Source organism: Idiotropiscis lumnitzeri, chromosome 11 (assembly GCF_059441095.1).
Source record: "Idiotropiscis lumnitzeri isolate Australia: NSW breed Sydney's pygmy pipehorse chromosome 11, RoL_Ilum_1.0, whole genome shotgun sequence".
In the NCBI taxonomy this organism is placed as follows: Eukaryota; Metazoa; Chordata; class Actinopteri; order Syngnathiformes; family Syngnathidae; genus Idiotropiscis; species Idiotropiscis lumnitzeri.
In genome coordinates, this window is record NC_142401.1 from 3,702,037 (window position 1) to 3,728,707 (window position 26,671).

Below are 26,671 nucleotides of genomic sequence, written 5' to 3' on the forward strand. Positions count from 1 at the left end.
TTCTTCAGATCATGCCAACAGAAGCTTTACACTTTGGAGAAAGCAACACAACAACCGGACAGGGCAGGCAAGCATCTCAACATCAAGGCGCCCGAAAATGAGTCCACGGAGGAAAGGCAGGCATTCTCCACCGATTTCCAAATCCCGAATGAGTATAAAAATGATGTCACACAATATCGGTGAGTTCCTGGTGATGTTTGTGACGGATAAACTGAACAGGTCCTTTGGAGAAGAAGTTTGTCCTCACTCATTTCGGGCCATGTTTCTCGTGAGAGTGAGAAGTGTGCCCCGGTTGTGCCTTTCTCTGCTTGAAGGGGCGGCGAGAGGGTCATGACGGACGGGGGGGCAAGGTTGGCGCGAGGGCCGACGGAGAGGCGATGACGCGAAAGACCTTCCCTGTACTGCATGAATGGCAAAGCGATCCTGAGATAGCAGGAGTCTGATACAAAAAATCACACCACAAAAGGCACTTTATAAAATGACAGTGCTTCTGTTCTAAGGAAATTCAAGTCGAGAGAGTCACAGGGCAGCCTCCCCCCCCCCGGAAAACATTCTCTTCAGCGGGAGACTAAAGCAAGACACGGTCATCTTTTAAACAATCATTCAAAGCTCAAGTCCAGGAAGTGTGCCTCTCACGATCGCCTTGATTTGTCCCCAGAGAGTTCGGGGTCCAGCACGGTGAGAGAACAACAACAACAACAAAAAAAAAATAAAAGAAAAGAACAATACCCAACGAATTTGCCATCGAAAAGTATAAAGCCAGAATACAGTTGCAGTTTCCGGATTTTCCAGTGAGGCCACGCCTCTCATGTCCCGCACCTCGACCCGTGCTTTCCAGGGGTGTCCGTCCGCCCGCCCCCATTCCTGGCCCCGCCCACCCCATCCCCTCCTTCGCTCTCAGTCATCGTCCTTGCCCCCGTAGAGATCCGCCAGCTTCTTGAAGCGAGGGCCCCAGTCGTTGAGGTAGTCGTAGTCCTGGTCACCTGAGCTGGTGGAGTTGAGCGAGCTGACCGATCCGGCAGTTGAACCGTTGCCCTCGTAGTCAAACACCAGCAGGGAGTCATAAGGGGGCGCTGTTGGGTCGTTGTCTGCGGCCCGAAGACCCTGGAGACACAACGGCAAGAGGTTTATTGAGCTACGCCATGACTGGTTTTTCAACGTGCTTAAGTACCAGTAATTCCTGAGTAAAATAGAAAAAAAATAGTTGCCCTTTGCTCTTTGTCATCCAAGTTCATATTTACTGCAGTGATCATTTTCTTGAAATATCTTTGGAACGCATGCTTATTTGGTTTGCTTATTAGTGATGGGGAAATGAAGCTTCATTTTGCCATTACTCGTGCTTACATCAGTTCTTCCCAAAATGTTATGTAAAAATGATTTGGAAAAATGTGTGACATTCATTGTTTGTATAGAAAAAAACAAACACCCAAATCGATTTTCAATTAGTCGTACATCATGAATGAAATCTCCTATATCTCCAGGGTGGGGCAGACTGGGTCTGGCGGGATACTGCGACTCAGGGATGACAGGCCTCTCATCCACTCGGCGAACTCCCACCGGTTTATTGATGATGTGGTCCAAAGACTCTGGCTGCTGGAGCTGGCTCAGGTCATAATCCTGGAAAAAGACCAAGGTGAGAAATGCGGAAAAAAACGCTTTACAAAGTCTGTCCAATGAAGAAAGGAACCATAAGGAGGAGAAAAGTGATATATGTGTATATATGTTCATATTCATATATGTATATATACAGAAAACAAAATTCTAGATCACGGTCATTCACTGAGAGTTGGTTTTGCGGTCGTCGATTTCCTGGAATGCGACGCCATCGGCAAACGGAGCCGTGCAGCTTGCAACTCGACCGACAGAAAATATACAATCGCATCCACATTGTTGCGACTCTTGTGGGAAGATTATCATCATGACTGGGGAGTGAGTCGGGGAAATTTTTGTTCATTCACCAATGGAAAGCATTCGAAAAAAAAAAAAAAGAGCAAAACTCTCGACGAGCAGCCCAGAGAGCAAATTCATCTTGCTCTGGAAAAAAAAAAAAAAAAAGCATTTTCTACTCCTCACAAAGTAAACATGCAAGTCTCGCTGACCTCAATTTGCCAAGTCTTGTTCAGTCGTACACCACCAGGGAGTTATTCTCCCGCTTGGATTCAGGGAGTTAATGGGAGTTTGGTGTTCATCATGTCAAAGTTGCCCGTGTCTGATAACAGCCTTTTCTGATTTGGGCCGGCGCTGAAGGCATTCACGACATACCTGATCCTCCTCTCCGCCTCCTTCCTCGTCATATTTGAGGATATTGTCTCTGACATCGTCTTCGGGGTCGATCAGCAGTGGCTTGGCTTGCTTCTCCTTCTCTCTGCGCTTCATCCACACCACAAACAAGAGAACCATGCCTACGAGGAACGAATGTTGTGATTAAAATCTAAAAATAGCACGCACGATCAATACGAAAGAGTGTGATGTCACGTAGCACTTGAGCATGCGCTTTTTTTTCCAAATTCAAATTAGATAAAGAGTTTGTCAACAACACGCTATTAGTCGTACAGTTGACGTTGCAGAAAGCAAGAAGGCGAACAGAATTGCTCTCTCTTTTTTTTCCCTCCTGCTCACGTGACGCATTTATGAGGCCGTGTGTAGCCAGGAAGAGTTTATTGGGCCTAAAGGCCAATTAAAAGTTACTGTAAAGTTCTCCTAGGAGGAAGGAAATTGCTCCCAAAATGTACTCTAAAAATGACAACCATTTATCACAACTCCACAAATTTGACTAAATTTTTTATATGTTTTATTCAGAGGTGCATGTTTACTTTTCGAGATGATTTTTTTTTTGGGGGCGCTGACTCCAAATCAGCCCATGTTTTCTCTCTTGCATCTCAGGTTTTCATAATAATAATAATAATAATAATAATAATAATTAAATAATAATAATTAAATACTACTAATAATAAATAATAATAATAAAAATAGAATTAAAACAACATTTTGTTGTTACAGCCTCATTCTAAAATTCCGCCCAAACCTTCGGACGTGTTGTCAGTATGGGGTGAATTTATCCCATTTTCAAATATTACGTTTGTGCTTTCCGAAAACTGTTGCTGGTGGTCCATTGCCGTCATTTTCACTTACTGAGCAGAACAATTATACAGATGAGAATGGCGATGATGGCCCCCGTGCCGAGGCCGGCGGCCGCGACAGCCCCTGTGGCGCTGCAGCCCCCGTTGTCGTCACACGGACACACTTTGATTCTGATCATGGAGCGGTTGGACAGTTGGGGGTTCCCGGAGTCAGACACCGTAATGGGAATCTCGTACATGCCGGCCTCCAGGTAAGGAATCCGCAACCTCAGCTGAGCATGATCACCTGGGGAAAACGGAGCACATGAAGTGAGCGTCAGGGTGGCGATATCGGCACGAGTCATTACGAGGGTTTGGTATCGATTCAAATTTCCAAAAACGATTCCATTCGATTCAATTTTCGATTCATGATTTATTTTGATTGATTTTTGATTCAATCAAGGATTTCACGCGGTACCAATTTTATTTTCGTATGGAAGGCATTCTCAGAAGAACCAATGCTGCAATTTGTACAAACTGCCCGCTGTAACTTGTGCATTAGTAAAATAAATAGTAATATTTCCATTAAGAATTGAAGCCAATGCGGTTACATTAATCATTTTATCTAACATGACCTGATTAAAAAATAAATACATCTGCCTTCATGCTTTTGGCGCCGACTTCACTGCTTCCGCCATTTTGTTTTGTGACGCTACTTCCACGTAGTGACAATGATCAATCGGCTTCTGCAGACAGGGCCACCAGCACAGCAGAGAGAGAGTGAAGTGTGCGGCAAATTTAATTTATGGGCGAGAAAATGTTATTCAACATATCGATATTTGGTTTTAGGAATCGGACCACGAACAGAAAAATTGATTAAAATCGATATATCCATTTTTTGAACCCAGCTCCAGTCATTAGTACACCACATATGATAAGAGCAGGAAGCGCACACCGGACTTAGACTTAACAGCAATCCGACTTTGAGCTCGTATGAGTCAGTCGACGTGAGTCCCGGTGGAAGACGAATTCAAATACGTGATCAGATTTGTCCTGAAGGAAACTGTCTCGATACATCCATCTGGGTGGATTAGTTGACAGATGGGTTACTCGAGGGACAAGGAAGATGTGAATAGATCTCATTTGTCACAAAAGATAGATCACATGTCAACGCCGGATGCAACCTGGATCTCTCACGTCAGGCTGAGGCATTTTGCGGAAAGTTTTAGCATCTCCTAAATTTGACACGCCGATGCTTCGACCACTGCAATATGAATCGTGGAAATGATGGAGACAATGTAGAGCACGATATTACCAGTGAGTCGGGCGATGGTCCAATTGCGACGCAAACTGGGAGGGAAGGAAGGAAGCTCAAAACCAAACGGCCCCACGTTGGGGTCCGAATCAGCGTCTGAAGCGGTGATATTAATCCTGGAGTTGGGGCGTGCCCGCTGACACACTTGAGCCTCCTGAGGTATCAACACCGGCGGATTGTCGTTCACATCGATCAGGTAGATCTGGAGGGTTCCGGTCCCGCTGGCTTGAGGCGAACCTGGAGGGCGGACACAGGGAAGAGAGGAGAGCGACGTGATCAAATGAGGCGGGAGGTCGAGGGGGCGGTGAGCTCGTTATGCGGGGACGAGAGGGCGAGGTGGTGGAGGTGCGGTGAAAATGCATGCAAAAAAAAAAAAACAAGAGAGAAGAGTTTGAGGCAGCCTGGCAATGGTTCTGTTATCAATACGAAGCACTGCAGGCAGACACAAACTACGACTCGGAACAGAAGCTCAGAGGAGGGCAGCAGAAGGATTAGCTGGGGAGGCACATTCTTCTGGAAGGTTCTGTGTATTAAAACCGCCCAAAAAAAAAACTTTTGGAAGAAAGTCAAAGAATTTTCCTTGAAGGCGACATGCGAGCGTTCACAAGCACCCAAAAAATGTGAGCAAGATGTTGGAGTGGGTCTTTGGGAAAATACTTGGCCAAAGTTCGCTTTTCGCCGCGGGTATTCGGATGGATGGAAAAATGTGCGACGCAAGCCTTCAATTGGCCGACGACGGAAACTTTGCCTTTCGCTTATTCATATGGATGAGCATTGAATTGCTTTCCAACACGTCATTCACACATTCCGCTGGATTTGGACAAAATTGAAAGATTCATTTCATTTTTTTGGGCAACATTTTAAGATAGATGGAGTCCAGAAATAAAATGACACATTTCCATCTTCTCCTGCATAAAATAGAAACGACACGTTTGATCACGTTGGACCCGGAAAAAAAATGTGATTTCATCGGACGTGTCGACATTGTGTTGGACAAATGATATAAATGGCACGGGTCGTGCATTTCACACCAAAGTCCGACTTAGTCCGACTTGAATAAATACCCCCTCATAGAAGCGTCCTTCATGACAACGCGGCTGGAAAAATAACACACAGACACACACTTAGGCACTACTGGGTGTTGGACGACCTCGGCTCACGAGAGCTAGCGTCTCCTGAAAGGTGATCTGATTGGCTGTCACAACTGTCCATCAAATCTGAAAGAACAGACGCCCGCACGATTTTATCGGAAGGGCTCGGACGAATGGTGCGTGCTACCGGTATTGTGAAATCTGCCCGGCAACACGAGCTGGCTGAATTCCGATTGGATAAAAACGCTCGTCTAAAAATACAACACTGGCCGATAATGACATGAATGGGAAGGGGGAAAAAAAGAATACATTTTGATCCTAAATATGATCACCAGTTCTTGATTTTTGGTTATGTTAGGCCAGAAAGAAGGACTTGAAGGCCTTGACCGCCCACCACTGATGTTTCGTATAAGCAGGCACCAGGGAGCAGCAATCTCAAATTTCATGGTATTGTTGTCGTCGTATTCGGACACAATATCCAGTCCGTTAAAAGTGCCAACCAATAAACGATCATCCAACTCGCAAAGCCGTGACATTCAAACAGCGAGAAATCGACGAGCAAACTTCACGTGCTGCTCTGCTGAACAAACAGACTGCCGTGGTGTAGATTGTTGCCTTGAGCACCTCGACGCACCCCCCCCCCCCCGACGCCCCGCGCGCAGTCACGACGCCGAGCTCAATGACAGATGCGGCGCAAGCACGGAGAGAGTTTCTAGCCTGCAAACTCATCAGCGTTACTTTAACTCCGTGACTCTCTCAGCTCGGGCGCCAACTTGGTGCATCAACTACAAAAAGGTCTGACGCCAAAAGGCCTCGGGCCCATCGACGGTCTTGTCACTTACGATCGGGTGGGAGCTTTGTCGCTTCCTTTTTTTTTTTTTTTGGCGAGTCACTTCAGTGGGAATAAGTAAAGCAATTTCCGTCAAAGCGGATAATGTCGTCGTGCTGACGCTGGCCACCGCAGTCGATAGACAGATGACACTTTGAGCCCGAGTTGGTGGGCTTTATTTCTCCGAGGAATAACAATACCCGCGTCGTGCAGCGAGAGCAAGCTGCTCGATGGTCGCCATTTTAGTTTGTGGGCTGTTGACACTGACATTTATTTTATTAGGATTTGCTCATCACAGGCCGCAATCTGGCTAGCGACCGAACGTAGCGTCATTCATGCTAACCGAAACGCATTGAATACGTTTGAACCTTGATGGACAAAATCTCTTTCCAACTATTTGCTGGTGAAAAAGGAAGTATTGATTAAAATGAATATGCGAGAATCCCTGATTTATTTCAAATTTCCAACATGGCAGAACATGTTTCAAATTTCTCTAACATTACTCCAATTTGTCTTTTTTTTTTAAATTGTGAGGCTAACTGCCACTTATAACATTGTCATAACGCCGTACGATAATGAAACAAGCATGTTTGCGTGTGAAAGCGGTGGCTGTTTACTGTCGTGCCGCAAGAATGCCACAAAAACTCTGACCTGCTTTGGGTAAATGCAATTATGTGAGCGTAATCAAGAGATCGTGTTTAATTGGATACCGTCGGGAACAGCGATTTAAACAAAGGCTACGCGAAATGATGTCAAGCTCATTTTCGTCTCGGGCCACGTTACGGTTTTCATCAGAGGGCTGTTAAGACGGTGAAAAACAAACCGTAATGTATAAACAACGGATGAGATTATTACACGTACACAAAAACACACGCGATTGACTGTGGTCCATCTTCTGTTAAGAAGGGATTTGGTCAAAAAATAAATGCTTAGAAAAACAAGCTAGTATTTCTGAATAGAGTTCATGGCAAATTGATAAAACCAAATGCGGATTACAAGAAACATGAGGTAGAAATGTTTTAGCAGTGGCGGGCGGTCAAGGCCTTCTCTGCTGGCCTAACATAATCAAGAAATTATGATCATATTCTTCACATTGATTATATTCTAACCTAGTGTTGAATTTTTAGGTTAGAATTTTTATCCAATCAGAATTCAGCTAGCTCGTGTTGCCAGGCAGATTTCATAATAGCAATAGCACGCATTGGTCTGCGGCCTCCGGATACTATCGAGCGGGCGTCTGTTCTACATCTCAGGGGGGCTTTTACAGTTGATAGACAGTTGCGATAGCCAATCAGATCACAAGTTGGTCACAGTGAGGCCTTCTCGCCGGCCACAATGGCCGAAGGAGGGAATCAAACGTTGATAAAAAGGACAAAGTTCTACTCATCAAACATTGCCATCCTCACTTACCAGACTTACCATTGTCGAAGGCCAGAAAGGTGGCCTCATAAATGTTGTTTTTGACGTACATGGACTCCCGGTCAAGTAGGGCCATCGTCGTTATCTGACCGTTGGTCCTGTTGATCCTCAGCCAGTTGGCGGGATCTGAGAGCTTCGAGTACCTTTGCACACAGACGCACGAAAAAGAAAAAAAAAAAGACAAATTGAGCAGCAGGTTTACCGATTTACACTCTCGTTCCTACAGTGTGATGCTATCTTCTAAGTTACGGACTACGTTCTGATTTACATTCCAGTACATAAAAGCTGAATTATGCATCGCTTCTCTCTTCTTCATCTTTTGATGTCAAACCAAAATATTTACAGTCTACAGCAAAAATAATACGGTCACGGTTACAATATGTTTGGATTAGAAAGTGTCAGCACACACATTGGGCTCTATATTCGTAGATGGAGCAGCTGCCCTCAAGAGTGTCGCTCATGGACACGAACGAACTTCCCAGTTTTGTGAACTCCCGGGACAACTTTATATCCTCTGCTTGTGGAGGTCTCATTGCAGTTCCCTCTAAACGTACTTTGCTCGTGTCCTGCGCCAGGTTGAGGCACGCAATTTCTTCTTCGACCACGTCAAGGTCGATCATATCAGCGAGTCTCTCGCAAGATATTTAACTCATTCACTGCCAGCCCAGGTAAAATGAAAGTACGTCTATATCCGTCAATGGTAGCGAATGAGTTAAAGGGGAAGTGTGGAGCCGTAGAATCAAGTCGGCTGTTTTCACGCCCACAGCGGCGCAAAACGGTGCGGGCCTTAATGGTATTTACACCGGCGCGGATTGCATCCATTTTCAAGGTTTGTGTTGATCTGAAATCCACATCAGGTTATTTATTACCTTTTGAAAAGTGCAGCAACACGGAGAGGTGAACATATGCTTGCCAAACATACCGCGGCAGTTAATTAGCGCAGAAACACGAACGCATCACGCAAAGCAGTCGAACGGCGCTCTCGACTCCAGCGCTCGTCATACCCACGAGGAAAAAAAAACGGCAACTTTCGTCATCACTGATGTGACAAAGTCAACAGAGCTGAAACTGACAAGTCCAATTACAGACGACAAATCCAATGAGCAACCGACTTAGCCGCTGAGTGAGTTTAGATTTTTCTCTTCTTTACCGCCGTTTCGACTTCTGCCCATTTATGTGGATCACAACGTGACACAATCGCTCTAAAACGTATTCACGCTCAACTTGGAAGGTGGAAGGTCGGGGCCAAAAAGATGACGCCGCCACAAAACTGATTTCCGCATATTCAAGTTATTTTATTAGGTACACATGCACAATGTTACAAGACCTAATTCAAATGCAATCAATTTCATAAGAAACAGTTGAATGAATATTATTAATTTTTATTAATAAGTATTAATTATTGTTAATAATAATTAACTATAATAACAATAATATAGTTAATATTATTGATAATACCAATAATACTACTACTACTACTAATAATAATAATTATTATTATGATGCTATTATTGTGCTTCCAGTTTGCATGTTTGCAGTGATGCATTACTGTGGTTGTAATATTTGGATTATTTGATCCAGTCGGGGTGGGAAAATATTTGGCGTGTACAAATGAACGTGTTCTGCGAGCGCAATCAGCCATTTCTGCCAGTAACGTGACATTAAAATGTACAAAAATAACAATCTAATAAGGTTACACGCGACTCATCCGTGACAGGAAAAAAGGAAGAGAAAAATACTCATATAATAATAGTTCCATTATTTTGCGCACATTCTTCTTTTTTTGATCAGTTTACTGTCTGTCTGTGCAGGTGCGGGTTTGATTACTGGCGAGAGACCCCCCCCCCCCCCCCCCCGAAAATAAGGGCGGGGGGGGGGGGGCGGGGTTGATCATAAAACTGTGCCAAACAAATTGTGCAAGTGACAAGTTGCGGGACAAGCCAAATGGCACACCAACATTGCGTATGGGAATTTAATATCTCCATTCCCACATTTCCAAACAACATCAAATGTGGATGACACGCGACAGTGAGTGATCTAAACCACATTAACGGGAAAAGCAGATGGCTAATGGCCTCAAAGCTCTTCTTGAAAAGGAATTTCTTTCTACAGAAAAAAATAAATAAATAAAGCCTGAACTTCAGAGCGCCAATCTGGCGCCTTTCCCATTCACCACTTACACACCATCTCTGGTGTTTGTGGGACTACTTTTGAGCATTTGGGAGTCTTTTCTGCGTGCGTGCGCGGGGGTTGGCGTGAGGTCATCCAAAGCAAGAGCGGCGGCAGCGGTAGAGACGATCGTCTAAGAGCGAGGTGAGCATCTGCTGGCAAGCTGCTTTGGTGGAGACAGCGGCTCCGAGTTCCTATCAATAACAGAACCATACTGACAGGGAAGAAAAAGGCTGGGTCAGCGGGAGCAAAAAGAAAAGAAAGATTGCAAAAAAAAAAAGGGGGGGGGATTGCTTCCCTCGCTGGGTAGAGCTTGTGTGACCGAATGAAGAAAAATAAAGCTAAAAAATATTCCGAATATTTCCATGCAAACGGCGTTACGTTCATGACAAAAACAAACATGCAGCTCCGTCGCATTTCTGCGGGGTTTGTTGGTGGAAGAGGTCATCGGACTGACATTAAGAAAAATCGATGGCTCTCGGTGGCACTCGTTAGAGAGTGGAAGGACGCCGCTGGCGGCATTCGGACGGCTAGAGAAGGCAATAACCGAGGAGGACGGGGATCCAAGCAGGCGAGACCGACAAGGTCCCACTCGTTCGCTGATGACCTCCTCAGACCGCACCGGACAACAAGGCTCGTGCATCTTGTCAACGTCGGGTTGTAAATACCTGACAATCTGATGCACAAAGTGGTCCGGGTCCTGAGCAGAAAACACCGTAAGAGTGGTCCCCGCCGGGACGCCCTCCTCGAAGCGGATCATTTTGGGGTTGACGGGAAAGACGGGAGGCTCGTTCACGTCCTGAACGGAGATGGTGACGCCGGCCGTGGACTGAAGTGATGACTGGATGCCACTGGCCAAGTGGGCTTGGTTGGAAACCACCACGGTCAGCATGAAGGCCCGGTTCATCTCAAAGTCCACTGGCTAGAGAGCAAATGAAGAGTTGGAGAAAAGGAGAAAGGGAAAACCCAATGAATGTGACGTGAAAACAACTTCCATACTCAACTGAAAAAGAATTGATGAGAATTGTGAGCGCTAAAAATGTGTTCAGAGAAATTTCTCTCTTCACTCATCGGTGAAATTTTTTTCCACGGCTGCTTTAGAATCACGCCCTTTTAACCACATGATATTGGATTTGTCATTTTGTTTCCCACAAGACAAACGCTGATCGTCGGCACACGTTAAACGACATTGTGGCCCCAAAGTACAAATAAAAAAATAAATACGAAACGCGCTCACCTTTATGACAGTTAGCATGCCCTCGTTAGTGACGGGGTTGGTGCGGATGGTGAAATGTCCCGAGGGGTCCCCGCTAACAATGCGGTACACGGCGTTCCAGTTGGGACTGTGAGGCTGATCCCGGTCCACCACGGTCAGGTTGGCCACCACCACATTCACCTTGTTTTCTGGCACCTCCCCGGAAAACTGCAGAGCACGATCAAGGGCGCAAGAGTAAGAAAAAAGGGAAAAGGTCGGACATGACACTTATATTGCAACTACATTTCCGACACTGACATTTTGTATATATGTCAAAAGCATCCATAGCTTGTCCTTATTAACTCATTCACTGGTAAAATAAACACACTTTTTGGCTTCTATACCGGTCAATGGCAGTGAATGAGTTAAAGTCGTGGGTGAGCAAGTGTTGTTTTAGATTTGGACGAAAATGCTTATTAGTTTTTGTCACATTTAGTCATTCCTATTCGTGATAGTTTTTGTCTAGTTTTAGTCGACGAAAACTAAAAAAAGTTTTAGTCTAGTTTTCGTAAATTTATTCAAAAGGCTTTTAGTCCGTTTTAGTTCAAACTAGGCATACAAGGCAAAGGCAAAACGTTTTAACAACATAGACTTGTTCTAATACAGTAGCACAAGTCCAAACTCTATCAAACATGTGTCTTCTTTACTTGTAACAGTTTGTTGTTATCAGAACCAAGTAGCCTACCGATTGTCATTGTCGTCATGTTCCGTCAAACGAAAGCGGGTCAGCGAGTGTGAGCCGAGACGAATGACAGCAGACGCATTCGTGTGACTGAGACTGTGCGTGCTCCGCGCATGCGCCCTGCGTGCTCTCCCGGTAGTGGGCGTGCCCAAACTGCATTGCATTTTTTTTTAAAGACATTACATGTACAATAGCAAGGGATGTTATTAATTTTTTAGCGTCTGACGAACCACACGCTAACAATTTCGTCCCGTCTCGTCAACGAAAACCATGTACGTCACGTCATGTTTTCGCCTTCAAAGAAACTCGTTTAGCTCGTCATCGTCATGAAAAAAAAAGGGGCGTTCACAAAATATTTTCGTTTTGGTCATTGTTGACGAAAACAACACTGGGGTGCGCTCGAGCTCGTTTGCGTGAATGCATGTTTTTAGAATTTGTGACACGCTAAGCACAAATCCACCGAGCAGCGATTTGACAAATCTGCGTCCTAATATAAAGTTTAACAACTATTATAATGTAACCAAGGCAACGGTAGAAATATTCACGCAGTAATGATCCTCAATAAAGTGTAATCTGCAACAAGTCCTATTTGAGCTAACTGGTGGCAACTTGGTGACATGCACGCACACATCCAGGGCTCTCATTTTCAAATAATAAGCCACGTTTCCTCTCGTGGAGAGGTAAACATGTTGAACGAGTGGATCTGCCAGCTGCTCTTCACTAATGGGCTCATTTTAAGGAGACTGAAGTAGCATGTGAGCTAGCTACTGTATCGCTTCTTCGCTGCCATCGCTGCTTCCTCATTCGCCATCCGCCTGCGGTAAAATAAGCGCAGGGGACGAAAATTAAAAATGCAGCATCCTTCACTGGCCTCCATTTCTCTATTTCTCCATATCTCTCTCTCTCTCTGCCCTCCCCCCCTCCATCTTTCCCTCAACACCAACGTGTCGTTAAGGGAACGAGTGTGGGGGAAACACAATTGCGGTTAATGGCTACAAGGGACCCGAGTCCACTTTGCAAATGGAATCGAAAGTCCAACTGAAGCAAAGTAAATGAGTAAAACCTTCATTCAAATGCCGCGAAATGCATTTAGAACACAAGCTACTGTGTTGTACATTAAAAGGCTCCAATTTCGGCATCACATTGAAGACACAATAAATGTTGCTACACATCTTTACTGTGATTGCCGAGCGGAAAGGCTCACGGGAATAAACGAATGGAGCCATTTCCAGTCGATGGTTGTTGTGGCTTCACAGTGGTGTGATAAAGGAAAGATCCAGGAAGTAGCTTGTAACCTCCTCATTTTGCCACAAGCTGATCAAGCTGCTTTCTGTTCCAGCGGCATTTCAACTCACATCCAAGTGGAAGGCAGCAGAGGGAAGCGGAGATCCCAAATCAAATGTCCTCATCCTCTTTCAGGTATTTTAACGCTTACATGAATCACAAATGGTGCTCGGGTGGGTTTGGGTTATTGATGGACACACATGGAAATAATAATTAAAACAGACATTATAATTCTGACAGACTGTCAAAGCTCTACTGCTTTTTAACATTTTTTTTTTTTTTTTAAATCTCGTCCCCCCACTGATGTCCATGTACCACTACAATGTTCTCCCAGGACGCATCATAAAATGAAGGAAAAGGAAAATAACTTTTTTTATTTTTATTTTTTTATTACATTGCTATGTTGGCGAATGAAGTGGCCAGCAAGTTTATGCTGCACATGTCCTAACTTGTCAACGGCAAAGCTCGGGAGAGTATGTCGATGCGCAACACTACAGTTGACTGCTATCGTGAGGAGCGGCGCACAGATGGAGGATGGGGCAGTTGTGCGAGGAGTGGCAGTCTTGTTTGGCGAGCTCCAGCGCTGACATCTGGGGAGCTCTTATCAGCGCGAGCGGCTCGAACTGTCCTGGCATGCGGGGGACGACGGTGACGCCGAGGGGACGAGGATCACAGTGTGTGAAGCTGACGCTGCTTACGCTGCTTGTGGCTTCTGAGGCAGAAAGGAACTGGATCGCTTTTGACATACACACCACATATCGTATAGATATGGTAGAGATGGGGGATATAAAATTTTTTTAAAATGTTCACATTGACGTCAGAATTTCGTTAGCTTTCAATGCTATTGTCACTGTCCATGGTTCTACAACAGGATTAGCAATGTTGACCTCGTTAGACAAGATAAAAAAAAAAAAAGTCTTATTTCTTGCATGATGAATGATGATAAATTTTGCATGAAGGCTTTATGTACGGAACACCAAACGCAAAGAGGAAGTTGAAATTTCGATGATGCGATGCCCAAGTCGCGATGTTTCTGAGTTTCGGACTCACCGTCCTGACTGTCAGTTCTGGAGGATTGTCGTTGATGTCGGTGATGGAGATCAGGGCCGTGGCGGTGTTGGACAAGCCAAAGTTTAAGTTGCCTTCCATGTCAGTGGCCTGGACGATAATCGTGTACTGGGAGACTTTCTGGAGAAAGACGTGAAGAGAAAGAACGAAATGTCAACAAACATGTACGGGGATAAATATAGTTGCCTTTTTCTTCAGAAAAAGTTTGACTCCATGCAAACTTAACATTGTCGATATCAACTATGATGTTCTGACAAGTCAAACAAATATATTTGGAATAGTTTAAAACATGATTTAAGAGATTAGAATTGAAGGTCAATTTTATGTTTCTCATTCCGATGAGGCAAAAGTGGAGTTTGTCCTCATTGTTAAGAAAGAAGGGGTCACGTGGGTCATATGACACCAAGAGTCAGTCTGGTAACTGTCCATGGTGCTGAAAGCGAACCGAACTAAAGAAAAGGCAATCTCGTATGTTCCAATCGTTAGTGTCACTGTAATGTCGAGCGCAGCCTTTTATTGAGCCAATAAGCAATTTTCACACAACACACCACCAAACCAAAATGTCACAACAAGGTTGAGTGCCGAAATAATCATCATCTTGTCTCAATTTACTCACAAATGCGCTTCGTGTGAAATGCTACGAAGGCATTTAGCACGATTTTTTTTTTTTTTTAATTCTGCTGTATACTTTGACATGCCTGCTTGTTCGTTGCATAAATATGAACTGTGTAATACGCAATTAGTAGACTAATTCCAAATCTAGCAAAGTGGTGTGTATTTCAGCTCCTAAGTGGTCACTTTGTCAGTCCACACGCTCCTCCACTGAGTCAAGGTGCAGGGATGGAGTCGGCCAGAATGGACGTCAAGGACAGGTCAGTGTCAGCAGAGCTAACCGCTTTGTTGAGCATGCACAACGCCGTGTATCATCCTGATAATCTGCTTTTGACAGGCTAGTTTTGCCGTATTCATCCTTGTGCGTGTGCGTGTGCGTTTGCGTGTGTGTTTCGAAGCTTCTCTGGAAGCTCTACTAATGTCAAGGACGGTCTGAGGGAAGAATAATAAAAGCAGCATTTCGCAAAGATTAGGCAAGGGGTTTGTGACGCCACGGTCAGGTCGTGGGGGCTTCCCAATATTATTCTCCGTGAGTCACATTTTGAGAATCATCTCACATTCTCTGTCGCAACTGCTTTTTTTTTTTTTTTTGTGTAATAAAAGATCCCTCGTTTTGTGGATCCATCGGCACCAACAAGACATTTCAAACCCCCAGCTGAGGTCATTAGGCGTTATTCCGAGTGCACAGACTCTCATTACTCCACACCCAACAATGGTATTAATGATTAGTTCCAACCTGACCTCTATCAGAGTTGAAATGAAATATCAATAAGATATCACCTTCATAAAGCACTTCAGTCCAAATGACTCGCTTGGCAGTCTCATTAAGATCCAGTCATATATATCGATACATGGATTACACCGGAAAGCGAATATATTGCTTCTATGAAGACCGCCAGCAGGGGGCGCTCTCATATAATTGGGGACGAGAAGGACGCATCCTCGCACCTGCAGGGCTTTTTTTTTTTTTTTATCTCTCATCAGAGGCGAGTTGGGTGTTTATGGCCCTTGTAGTGCACACATGCAGATCGACTAATGGTCCAGTGATGGAACAGGTGGGAAAGGCACGTGCACGCGCACGAACACAGCCAAGTGCACTTTGTAGTCCAAAAGTGGCCAAACAAGCTAGTAAGTGGCTCTCTAATGAGTCCTGTAGAAATGCTGAGCAGTTCAATTAGAGTCCAGCACGGCTTTCTTTCTCCCCAAATCCCAAAACATTTTCTGCACATGCAAAGTGTGTTTTAAGGCCACTGAAATTTGACTTTGGAAAAAAAAAGTCTTATCACAATTGAGCTTTTTAGCAGAACGGAAAGGAGACTTGAAAATCGCTTTGGTTGGTTTATTTATTTATTTTTTTTAATTAAAGAAAAACCTTTGTTTGTTGCTATTGTGGATTTCTTGGGTCCAAAATGTCCTTTTTGTGGGGAAACTACGGTTGGTGATGATTATTGTTTATTCTTGAGAATAGCGAAAATATTCTTTTGGTAAACAGGTGAATGTGTAAACACACAAAAAACTAAAATATAACGGCAGCCTGCTTCATGGACTTAAATCTAGCCTTTATTTTGGGTCACCCCAAAAATGTCGTCTCACTAAAGCATTTTAATTCAGTGGAAATTATTTTCATAATTTTATTTATGTTCATCCTGCAAATCTGAGTGCAGCCTTAATCTACAGAGAATGAAAAATAATATTACACAATTTTAATGCTGGGGAATAATAGTAGGAAGTCATTTTGTTACTGTATTTGAGTATTTTTTTCCCTGTTTTATTTACTGAATATTTATATAGGGGACTACTTTTAATTGTTACATTTTGACAGCAAATGTACATTTTCAAAACAGGTTCCAGTATTGAATGCGTGGTAACAATTAAAATAATAGATCAGACTTGGAAGAAAAAAAAATGGAGAACCCTGACCTCAACCCCATCAAACACCTCCGGGATGGATGCACTACTGCGACCTTTTCTCGTCCAACATCGGTGAACACTAACAAAAAAACATGATACGAGTCGACTTTTTATATTCACAATTAGCAAAAGTTATGTTGTGTGAGATGAAACCTTAGCAGTGGGACTAAAAATAAAATCCATAAGGGGGAGTGTGAAAAATGGAACAAGAGCATAAAGTGTACTTCTCGGCGAAAAAAGGAAAGTTTCTCAAGAAAAGGTTCAATAGAAAGTTCACACTATAAGGAGAACATATTTTCCAGCTCTCTTGATTCAGTGTTGGCTCCAAAACGCCCTCAACCACCTCCATGCATCATTACTCCTCATTCAGCAACCTGCTCACAATTCTCCAGTGGATTTGCTGGCTTGCTCCCGAATGCTCTGCCGCCAGTTAACAGAACTCTGACTCTCATAGACAATGCAGCCCCCGGCCCATTTTAAGGATGCAGACAGCACAGAATCATCCTCCAGGTGGAATCCAAAGACACTAATAGAGCCAGATTGTGGGAACGCATCCCCTGCAGACGGCGCAGGCCGAGGAGTCCTGCATTGGAGTTGGCATCGGCGGTGCGGACGGCCTGGCAACGAGCCACATCACATCATGCCACAACCAGACCGTTGGAGGCGCCGGGCTTCGGGGGATTGAGACATTCGGGGGGTAATGAAAGACGGGCCGTTCTCGTTGCCAGGCCGGCAGCCGCCGCTGACAAAAGAGGGCGCATCGTGCCAGCTGTGGAACCAAGATGTGCCTTGAGCATACGGAGGATTTTAGCCGCCTTTAAAAGATATTTATTAAGCTATTATAATTAGTAGTTTCCAACGGGAAAATAATGTGCAAAAAATTAAATTCCTTTAAATTTGCACTAAAATGAGGTCCTTACGCTGTATGTTGTTTTCGTCATTTCGTTATTTTTTTTTTTTTAATGGCTTATATTCTTCTGTTTCTTGTGATTTTTCTGCTTTTAAATGTCTTAAATTCAGGGATGATTTTCTCTGGGTGCTTCCATTTCCTCCCACGTTCCAAAAATATGCATGATAGGTTCCTGCAGGGTTGGGCAAACTTTTTGGATTGGTGGGCCACGATGGCTTCTGAAATTTGACAGAGGGGCCGGACCAATAGGAGATGGATGGATTGTTTTGGTAACCTCACCTCATCGGAGAGAAAAAAAAAAAGTGAACAAAATATCTGTTTTTGAAATACCACAGTATTTTGAAAATAAAGACATTAACAAGGTTTATTCATTTAATTTTTCTCAAGTTTGGCGGGCCGGATTAAAACGTTTAAAGGGCCGCATGTAGCCCCCGGGCCGTAGATTGCCCACACCTGCTCTAAATTGTCCCTCCCAGTGTGATTGTGATCAGATGATGGATGGATGGAGTCATTTACTCTTTTCACTGCTCAAAATGTCCTCCGTGAAAATTGCAACATTCCTCAACCTCTCCAGCACACTATGACACAAAAGTACATTTTTTGGCTCACCCTGCACAGTTCTGAGCACGCACTGAGCTAATGTCACCTTGACATTTAACCTTCAATTCATGTATTCGTATTCCTTCACAAAATTCACTCCCAAGAACGAGACATCAGACGCCAACTCATCATCTCTTAAAAGCACCGAGCCACATCTTACGTCGGCGTGATTAACACAAAGCAAGTGGAAGACTTCTTGTGAAGCCTGTCGAATGGAGCACGCCGAAGCGTGCGGGTTCACAGCGGAGAGGCTGAGGGAGGTTATTGCCGCGCAATGCTTAGAACAATAATTGGCGTTCAGTAATGTCAGGGGAAGCGATAACTAGGCTAAACCTCATGTAACCCCCCAACCCCTCCTCGCCCCCCCGATATAAGACAAACAGCTTCACCTGTTAATTAGCACATGAATATTCTAATTAAACACCACCGGGGTGGATGCGGATTAGCTGAACTTGGAGGGGATGCAATGCAGAGGATGTAAAGGTGTTTCTCCCATTTTCATTGTTGACACAAAAGTAGGCAAAATGGCTGCTTTTTTATTTTTTCCACTGAATACATTCAGCGAGACACACGGCGTCGAGCTAATCACGTTGGATGCTCGGTGTCGATAAAGCGTGAAAACGCGCGCGCAAACGTATCCGTGTGACGGAGTGTGTTTGTTTTAATGAGCTTCACAGCAGGTGGGCCAACTCCCAGTTGTGTCACACCTTCGGCGAGACGATCGTATCGCAGGCGGCCTAAGACCCGCTTTGGTTGCGTATGTTTTCCTCTGCCGCGCATCAGCTGCTGCGATTGGGCCAAAATGAGAGCAGGAACACAAAGCTGGCCCATGTTCACTCGAAAGTGGCCCAAAAAAAAAAATAAAAATAAAAATCACATGCATAATCATCTGTGGACAAGGAACAAACATTAAGATGAGACATTTTGTTCATTACGTTTTTTTTTTTTTTTTTAAATTGCAACTTTTCTCAGTTGCTACTGTTCAATCCAACTTCCATTTTCCAAAGTGTTGGCTCACTGAGTTTAAAGCTGAGCGGGACCAGCGGGACTTCTCAGAATATAAACATTATGAGATACAATCAATAGTGCTTTTATGTCTGCTGTAAAAATCAACCAAGGAAGTTACGAGATGAAATTACAGTCATTACCACGGCCTCCAAATTTAAAACCTTTCCATGGATTTGCCATCCAGATTTTCTTTTGAGCTCCTTGCGGCGAGAAAAACGCCGCTCAGCGCGGCTAGCTTCAACCGCCTGCATCGCAAGAACACGGATGAACCCTGAGTGACCTCCCTCATTAGTATGAGAGTGAGGTGGAAGTGGGACGACTTTGGTTTTGGTGTGCGGGTTTAAGGATAGCCGCGGCAATGAGAAAAATACACCAGCAGTAGATGAGGAAAAAAAAAAATTCACAAGGATGGTGGAATTCTAAAGACCTCATCAGTCGAGTACATTTATTTTATTATTATTATTATTATTATTTTCTGTTACGCCCACCCAAGCAAGAAGAAAACAATTCGTGCCCCCCCCCCACACTTTCCACCGCAACTATAAATAATCGCCTTTTCGTTGCAAAACAAACCTACACCGTAGAGTTAATACTCACTGCACACAATTGGCAACGAGAGCGCCACTGCCAACTAGTGGACTGGAGGTGCAATTACACTTTATTGTAGTACGGCAAAAAAAAAAAAAAGGATGTTCCCCAGGGTCACACGTGTCCCCCTCAGCATCGCACCACACCCCCCCAGGGAGGTCGCGCCACTATTTGAGAAGCACTGTATTAGTGAAAAGGACACGGAAAATAATTACCCCCCAAAAAATGTTTTTTAAGAAGTAATACAAGCACAAATTATAAGATTCCAATGAGTACTTTGCTAGAAACGAAATGAAAAAAAACTCCCAAAAATATTTCCGATATTTTTTCACCGGCTCAACTGAGTCGTCTTCATAATCTAAAGATGGTGATGACAAGCTGAAGGTAAATATTGCTCGCTCTGTTTTTATTGTTTAATTCACTGAGAAACTGGATGAATCTGAATAAGAAGCGCGACGAGCGAGCACATTTCACAGCAAGAGAGCTCGATGACGTCATATCCGCCGGCTTCGTGATTTCATGAATGGTGGAAGATGCGACTCTGTGATCCGGGTCAGGTTGCATCCTTTCCGTTTATTTTAAGGGGAGAAAATGGATTTTCATTTCGAGTAAATGACGGTACAAGCTTGGTCACGTTAGCATTGGAAAATAATTTGACTGTGTCACACACACACACACACACACACACACACACACACACACACACACACACACACACACACACACACCTCTCTGTCCAGGCCAGCAGCAACTGTAACGATGTCGCCCGTCTCGCTGTTGATGGTGAACATGTTGGGGATGGGGCTGTGGGGCGTCTGCGAGAGAATGCGGTAGCGAACCATGCCGTTAGCTGTGGTGGAGTCATCCGAGTCGCTGGCTGTCACTTGCATCACAGATGAGCCTGCCGGAAAAGAAAAGGACCATGACGTCTTCAACAACCCAAAATAAGCACTGAGAACATCAAGAAAGTAAAAAGCGCAAGTATAAACGCAAGCAGCTGGCATTCATTGAAGTACAAAGAAAAATGAGAATGAAGTCGTTCCTCCGCAGTCAGGAACGGGTTTGGGCAAAAATATCAAAGGGGAGCAAATTTTTTGACGAGCACTGCAACAAGTCAGTTCCACTTTGGAAAGTGCTCACTGCATGTTTCGCAGGGCGGGATTCGTACGTGGTGCGTTTTTTACTCATTTTGCTAGCTTGTAGACTTAATATTAGCGTAAACCATGCTTCTCAATTATTTTCTGTTACGCCCCTCCCAGCAAGAAGAAAACATTTCGCACCCCCCCACATCCCACTCTCCGCCGCAACTACAAATAATATAATTTTCGTTGCAAAACAAACCTACGAAGTCGAGTTTATCGTCGCTGCGCACGATGAGCAAGGAGAGCGCCACTGCCAACTAGTGGAGTGGATGTGCAATTACACTTTATTGTCGTACAGCGGGTAAAAAAAAAGCATGTTCCCCAGGTTCTCACACGCCACCCTCAGAAGCAAATTTAAAAAAATAAAATATTTTCCAGCCGCCAATAATAAATATGCCGAAAGTACCACAAGTTTTTTTGTCTTTCTTTCATCAGTGCGGCCCAACACGACCTGGTCCAAAGTGCCCGCGGACGGGTGGTTAGGGACCACTGGCCTAGATGGCGGAACAACGTTGCCACCTCCACAAAGTCCATTTCGTAATGAGCAGCACCGAGTCTCATCACATTTTTTTTAATTCATCATTTCAGTCTTCAATGCCACTGAGGCTGCCCTTAATGCGCCAATGCTTTATTTATTTATTGATTTATTTTTCCTTATTTTATTTTGACACCACCAAATAAACACTTCCATTTAAGCAGCACAGAGGTGAACATGTTTTGTTACTCTCCTCATTTTTTTTTTTATGCATTTTAGTAACTTGCTTCTATGAGGATTTAATACAATTCACAATGTGACACCACATTAGAAAATAAGTAACATATTGTCCAGTCCACAATCGAGTACCGATGACTTTTTTTTTTTTTTTTTTAGTAAGTATCATGAGAATGTCTTCGGGCCTTGTGTATTTGTGGATCCACGTGTGTGTGTGTGTGTGTGTCGCACATGTTTGTGCAAGAGACCCTTTTGTCCCTGCAGCCTTCCGAAGGGCAATTATTGATCAATACACGTTTGTCAGCTGGGCACTCTGCTTCAACCAGGCAATTAGAAACACTTTGTGCTGGAAACAAGGAGGGATCTCTGGCAGGGTTCTGGGAAAACGTCACTATGCATCAGACAGCCTTTTGCAGGCTGTTGCTAATGCTGAGATAAAATAAGTGGCTTGCTGTAAGGGGAATGTAGGAGCAAAGTAAAGATGCTTGACTGAGATGACAGTGTAGGCGAGGGAAAAGACTGGCTGTGAATCGTAAAAAATGAAGAAGGAGAAGGTGACACTTGTTTTATTGGCAAATGTTAAATATATTGTAAATTGGCTTCAAGTCATGTATCTCACTTTTCGACCGTCAAGCAACTTTACGTTGTCGTATCTTTCATTCAGTCACACCCGGATCGATGGTCAATAGGATATATCGCCACGCTACGAAAGTAACAGCTCCGTCACATACGGATGACCAAGCACCCGGAGAAATCGGGACTTCGGGATCTTGCTGGAGGTCAAAGTCGGAACATGCGATATAGTTGTTCAATATTAGCGTGAGAAATGCGACAGAGATCGGACAATTGGAAATTGATCCGAAAATGTAAAAAAATGGCGCTTCTCGGGAGAGAACAAAACATCCACGGGTTTGTTTAAGGCATTCATTTGAGCGTGTTGAGTGTGATGTCAAGCGAGAAAGCAGAATTTTTCCTCTTATGCTCGGTTCACACCAAATCCGTTGCGAGCATTTCTATCGGTGTGATTGAATTGAAGTCAATGGAGTTGGCGGGCGCGGTTGCGAGCGAGGCGGTGCAAATGTTGCGTGTGGAGCGACGGGACTCGGAGCGAATGCCGAAAATTATAGGTAGGAATTTCAACTTTGTTCGTGCGTCGTGCTGCGGCAGCCAATCAGCTTTGAGAAATACGATTTTTTGTTTTTGTTTTTTTTTACAGCTGGTGACCTTTATAAAGACGGCAATATCGCATTTGATGTAATCATGCAAGGGTCGCTTTGATACTAAAACTATCAAACAATTATATAATTATATAATTTTTAAATTTTCATTATTTCCAAAGGGAATTCTCTTTTCGAATCCCAACAAAATCTTGGCCTACCAGTGCGCTGGAAGGGACTTTGTTTGACCTCAGAGCTTTAATAATAAAATTTCTATTGGCATGTAAATATGAATGCATTTTCAATACATATTTTTACATAATATATTTATCGAAATTGTCAAAGTAAAAAAAAATAAAAAAAACAGTGAGCAGATTACAGGTGTCCCCGTGATTTGCTCTGGATGGCACAATCATTCCGGTGACAGCATAATTGTGGCCAAGAATTCCATTTCAAACCTCATTTAGTTGACAACCATTTTTTTCCCCTTTTTTATAAAAGAAAAGTTGGTGGTTGAAAGAATGTCAAAAGTGGAACAAAAAAAGTCCTAGTTCTTTAAAACAAGATCAGCCTCTTCATATTTTGGCCCAACTACCTTTAATTATAATAAGAAGGATATGATAGCGCCATCTCATATACAAAGATGACCGCCGTGCCCAAAAGGGTTCATCTCTGAGCCTGTTTAATTCCTCTTTAATTTGAAGACTAATACCAAATCCTAATTGCTTTTTTCTTCCAAATCACTGGAGCGGAACCATTTTCTGGTGGCAAATGCAAATATTATTGGTCATTTTGCCCATGTGACCCGATATAATCCTTGAGCGATATGAGCGGCGTCAACATCTTCAGCCGCAATCCACTTGCGTCTCGCAATCGGAGGAAAATTGGAAAATAAGAGGAAGAAAGATGGAGATCAACAATCACAATGGAATCGCTACGTCGTTGCCAAGGGGAAAAAAGAAAGTGAAGAAGCACATTTCAAAAAGTACAGTGGAAACTGGGGCTGAACAATTTTAGGAGAAAAATTGAAATGCAAATTTTTCTGACAGATTTCGATTTGCGATTTTCTTCACAACAAACATGATAAAAAAAAATGCCGTCAAACCATTAAAAACAATAAAAGCTAATACTGCAATAATGCAAGGACACGAAAAAGGTTTTGTGAGAAAACTATTTATCTTAAAGGATAATTTTGTATTTATATATATAACTGTGTACATGAAAAAAGCATTTTTAAACCCCAAATTTTTTTGCGTTACGAACTAATTCACATGTTCTTGGTACATAAATATCAGATTATATGTCAATAAAATCATTGTCCCTTAGCAACGCTAAATGGATTCAAATATATAATTTTAAGACCTATTATTGTGTAGATCTCAAAACTCCGTGGTGCAAAATAGTGCAAACATTATTGATGAGATTATGACTATTTAATATACGTTTGACATCGAACCTCTTCGTCATGATGACGTCAGCCATTTACATGTTCCGATCTGAGAGTGTCTGCTAAATTGCTAATGTGGCCGTCGTCTTATTTTATGTCTCGATACGTATCGATTGAAATAAAACATTTCTCTTCGCCCTAACGCGGTTCGAGTCAGACTTCTGTTAAAAGTCGACTGGACACCGAAGCACTTTGGGTTTCCCCGACTCGGTATTTCATTTTATCGATTAGCACGCTTAGCGACTCCTCGGTTAAAACGCTACTTGTTAGCGGGGGAAATTATTTGTCACCACGGAGGAGATGATCCGCATCTCGCAGCTCGTTGTTGCCGCTGTACACGGACGGCAAATACAGTCCCGTACTGATGCGGCGCAGATTAGCTTGGTGTCTAGCATTCAAGCAGCATCATAATAAATGACAGTGTGGCACTTCTTTTTCTTTTTTTTTTAAATCAGTACGGCGACCTGCTTCGTGAGTGTTAGGCACAAGAGCCCTTAAAAAAAAACAAAAAAAAAACAAAAAAAACGCAGCTATGACAATCTGGAAATTGCAATGTCTGAGATCGCGAGTTCCGTCCCCAAACGATAAATCGTTCAGCCCGAGTTGGAACCTACAAAGTGAGCAGCGAAGGATGGTATGAGAGGAGAATAACTCTTATCAGCGCAGGGGAAGATTAGGGTGGAAGAGGAAAGGAAATTAGGAGAAAAGGCTGAAACAGTGAATCTTGCGGGAAACAATGAAGCGACACAACGCCTCTAATGGACCCGACGGCTCTCTGAGGACAAACGGAAAGTAACTTTGGGAAAGCAACCACTATGAAATAAGGTCACTCGCAACCGTTGCGACCTCGATGCAAAGGTCAGATGAGGGGATTTTTGATCCTTTTTACTGCACAGTGCTCGTGTCTGTGGGTCTCAGACGATCGTGTGTGAATTGGGCTTGGGAACAAGAATTTAAAAAACCTACTTCACACTGGATTAGAAAGCTATATAAAAAGATACGAGAGAGAGGGAAGGTGAACTGTGAAACTAAAGCCAAACGGTAGGTTCTGCCTCGACATCCTGACGCCGTGAGGACGCCGATTGGTAGAACACCTCGATCACCTTGATGGATTTACATGATTGCATATTTTGTATCTCACAAGGTCATATTTTGGGGAGAAAAAATTGCAGGCTTTGAATCCATCGTTGGAATTGTTTGTCCATTTCCATCAGTTCTTGATTTGTAATATGCAACAACTCCGACTGCATCAGAGAAGATTACAGCGTGTGTGGAATATTTTGGAGGCCATATATTATCTGGAAATGCCAACATCTGAATATTCTTTTTAAAAATGTAAAAATGAAAAAAATAATAATTAAAACTTTCAGGTTTTATTTTGGCTGAACATTCCTATTTCGCACTGAATATGGCAGACACCTTTTTGATAACACCAACACTTTCCCCTCATTATCGATATCACAGTTATGGTATAGTCTCGCCCAGATTCGAGCAAAATCATCGTGTGATGTCAAAAAAACAAAAACAAAAATGTTCGGTGGGGACAACTTTGACGCCGGTCCACGGGGACAGTGAGCTAGCATGCTTTGCTAGCATGCTCTGCTAGCATGCTAGCTCACTAAGTATGTACTGTATATTTCATTTGACTTTTTATCTTTCTCAAGAGATTCTTGTCCTGCTCAGAGCAAACTATATGATTGTTATGTCATGTTTTTGGACCTCATAAAAAATATATTTACAAACAATTTTAATTTGTAGTTCATTTGTGTCAGGTGAAAAATGGAATGCTGTGTTGCGGTGACACACGGTGACAAATAAAGCCGGCTGAAATGGATGGTTTTGTTGATGGTTTGCTTCCCTCGCAGTGCAACATCTGGCGACGGTAATGGTTCCCTGTAGATCTCTTTGCTGGCTTTCATGCTACATTACTTTGGGACGTGTGCTGTGGTGCTTCACTGAACCTTTGATAAGTGTGTCTGCAGACGCACAAAACCAGTGATACTGCGACACGTGTGTCTGCGTTCCCTTGTTTGGCGATGTTTGAATAGATAAAATAGTGGAGTCCCACATTTTAAAAGAAAGAACACGTTTAGTCATTCTAATATAATGGAAGCCATTTTGTTTAGTTGGAAGACGAGAAAAAAAATTGCTCTCCCGGCGCCTTGCACAAAGTAAGTGAACAGAGTTCTGTCAAAGAGCGAGTGGCGTCTCTACAGGTGTCTACAGGATGTGATTGCGTTTTTTTTTCTTTTGACTTTTCTTCATAGACAAAGGCACACAAAGCGAATGACATTTCTGTTTGGATTCAGCGTTATGTTTAGCAGTAGCGTTCTCAAGCCTCAGACGTAGACGGCGTCTTCTTTTTTTGGAATCGTTTTTGAAGTCAGCAAGTGTTTGAAGCCACTACTGACAT

At 43.4% G+C, this 26,671-nt stretch overlaps 1 protein-coding gene across 7 annotated transcripts in view; it reads right to left on the reverse strand.

Annotated features, from left to right (window-relative positions):
• Window positions 1-890: 890 nt before the first annotated feature.
• Window positions 891-26,671, reverse strand: part of LOC148326806 (cadherin-4-like) — a 212,100-nt gene continuing 186,319 nt past the window's right edge. For 6 of the 7 annotated variants that reach the window (XM_088309162.1, XM_088309164.1, XM_088309161.1 and 3 more), the window contains 10 exons: window positions 20,529-20,701; window positions 14,154-14,291; window positions 11,120-11,305; window positions 10,551-10,804; window positions 7,705-7,856; window positions 4,375-4,611; window positions 3,133-3,366; window positions 2,263-2,402; window positions 1,453-1,617; window positions 891-1,104 (listed from right to left, as the gene is read on the reverse strand). In XM_088309162.1, coding sequence (XP_088165288.1) covers window positions 898-1,104; window positions 1,453-1,617; window positions 2,263-2,402; window positions 3,133-3,366; window positions 4,375-4,611; window positions 7,705-7,856; window positions 10,551-10,804; window positions 11,120-11,305; window positions 14,154-14,291; window positions 20,529-20,701 — 1,886 coding nt within the window. In that variant the 3' untranslated portion in view covers window positions 891-897. The remainder of the gene's footprint in view (window positions 1,105-1,452; window positions 1,618-2,262; window positions 2,403-3,132; window positions 3,367-4,374; window positions 4,612-7,704; window positions 7,857-10,550; window positions 10,805-11,119; window positions 11,306-14,153; window positions 14,292-20,528; window positions 20,702-26,671) is intronic. The other variant, XM_088309160.1, reaches the window with a different exon arrangement.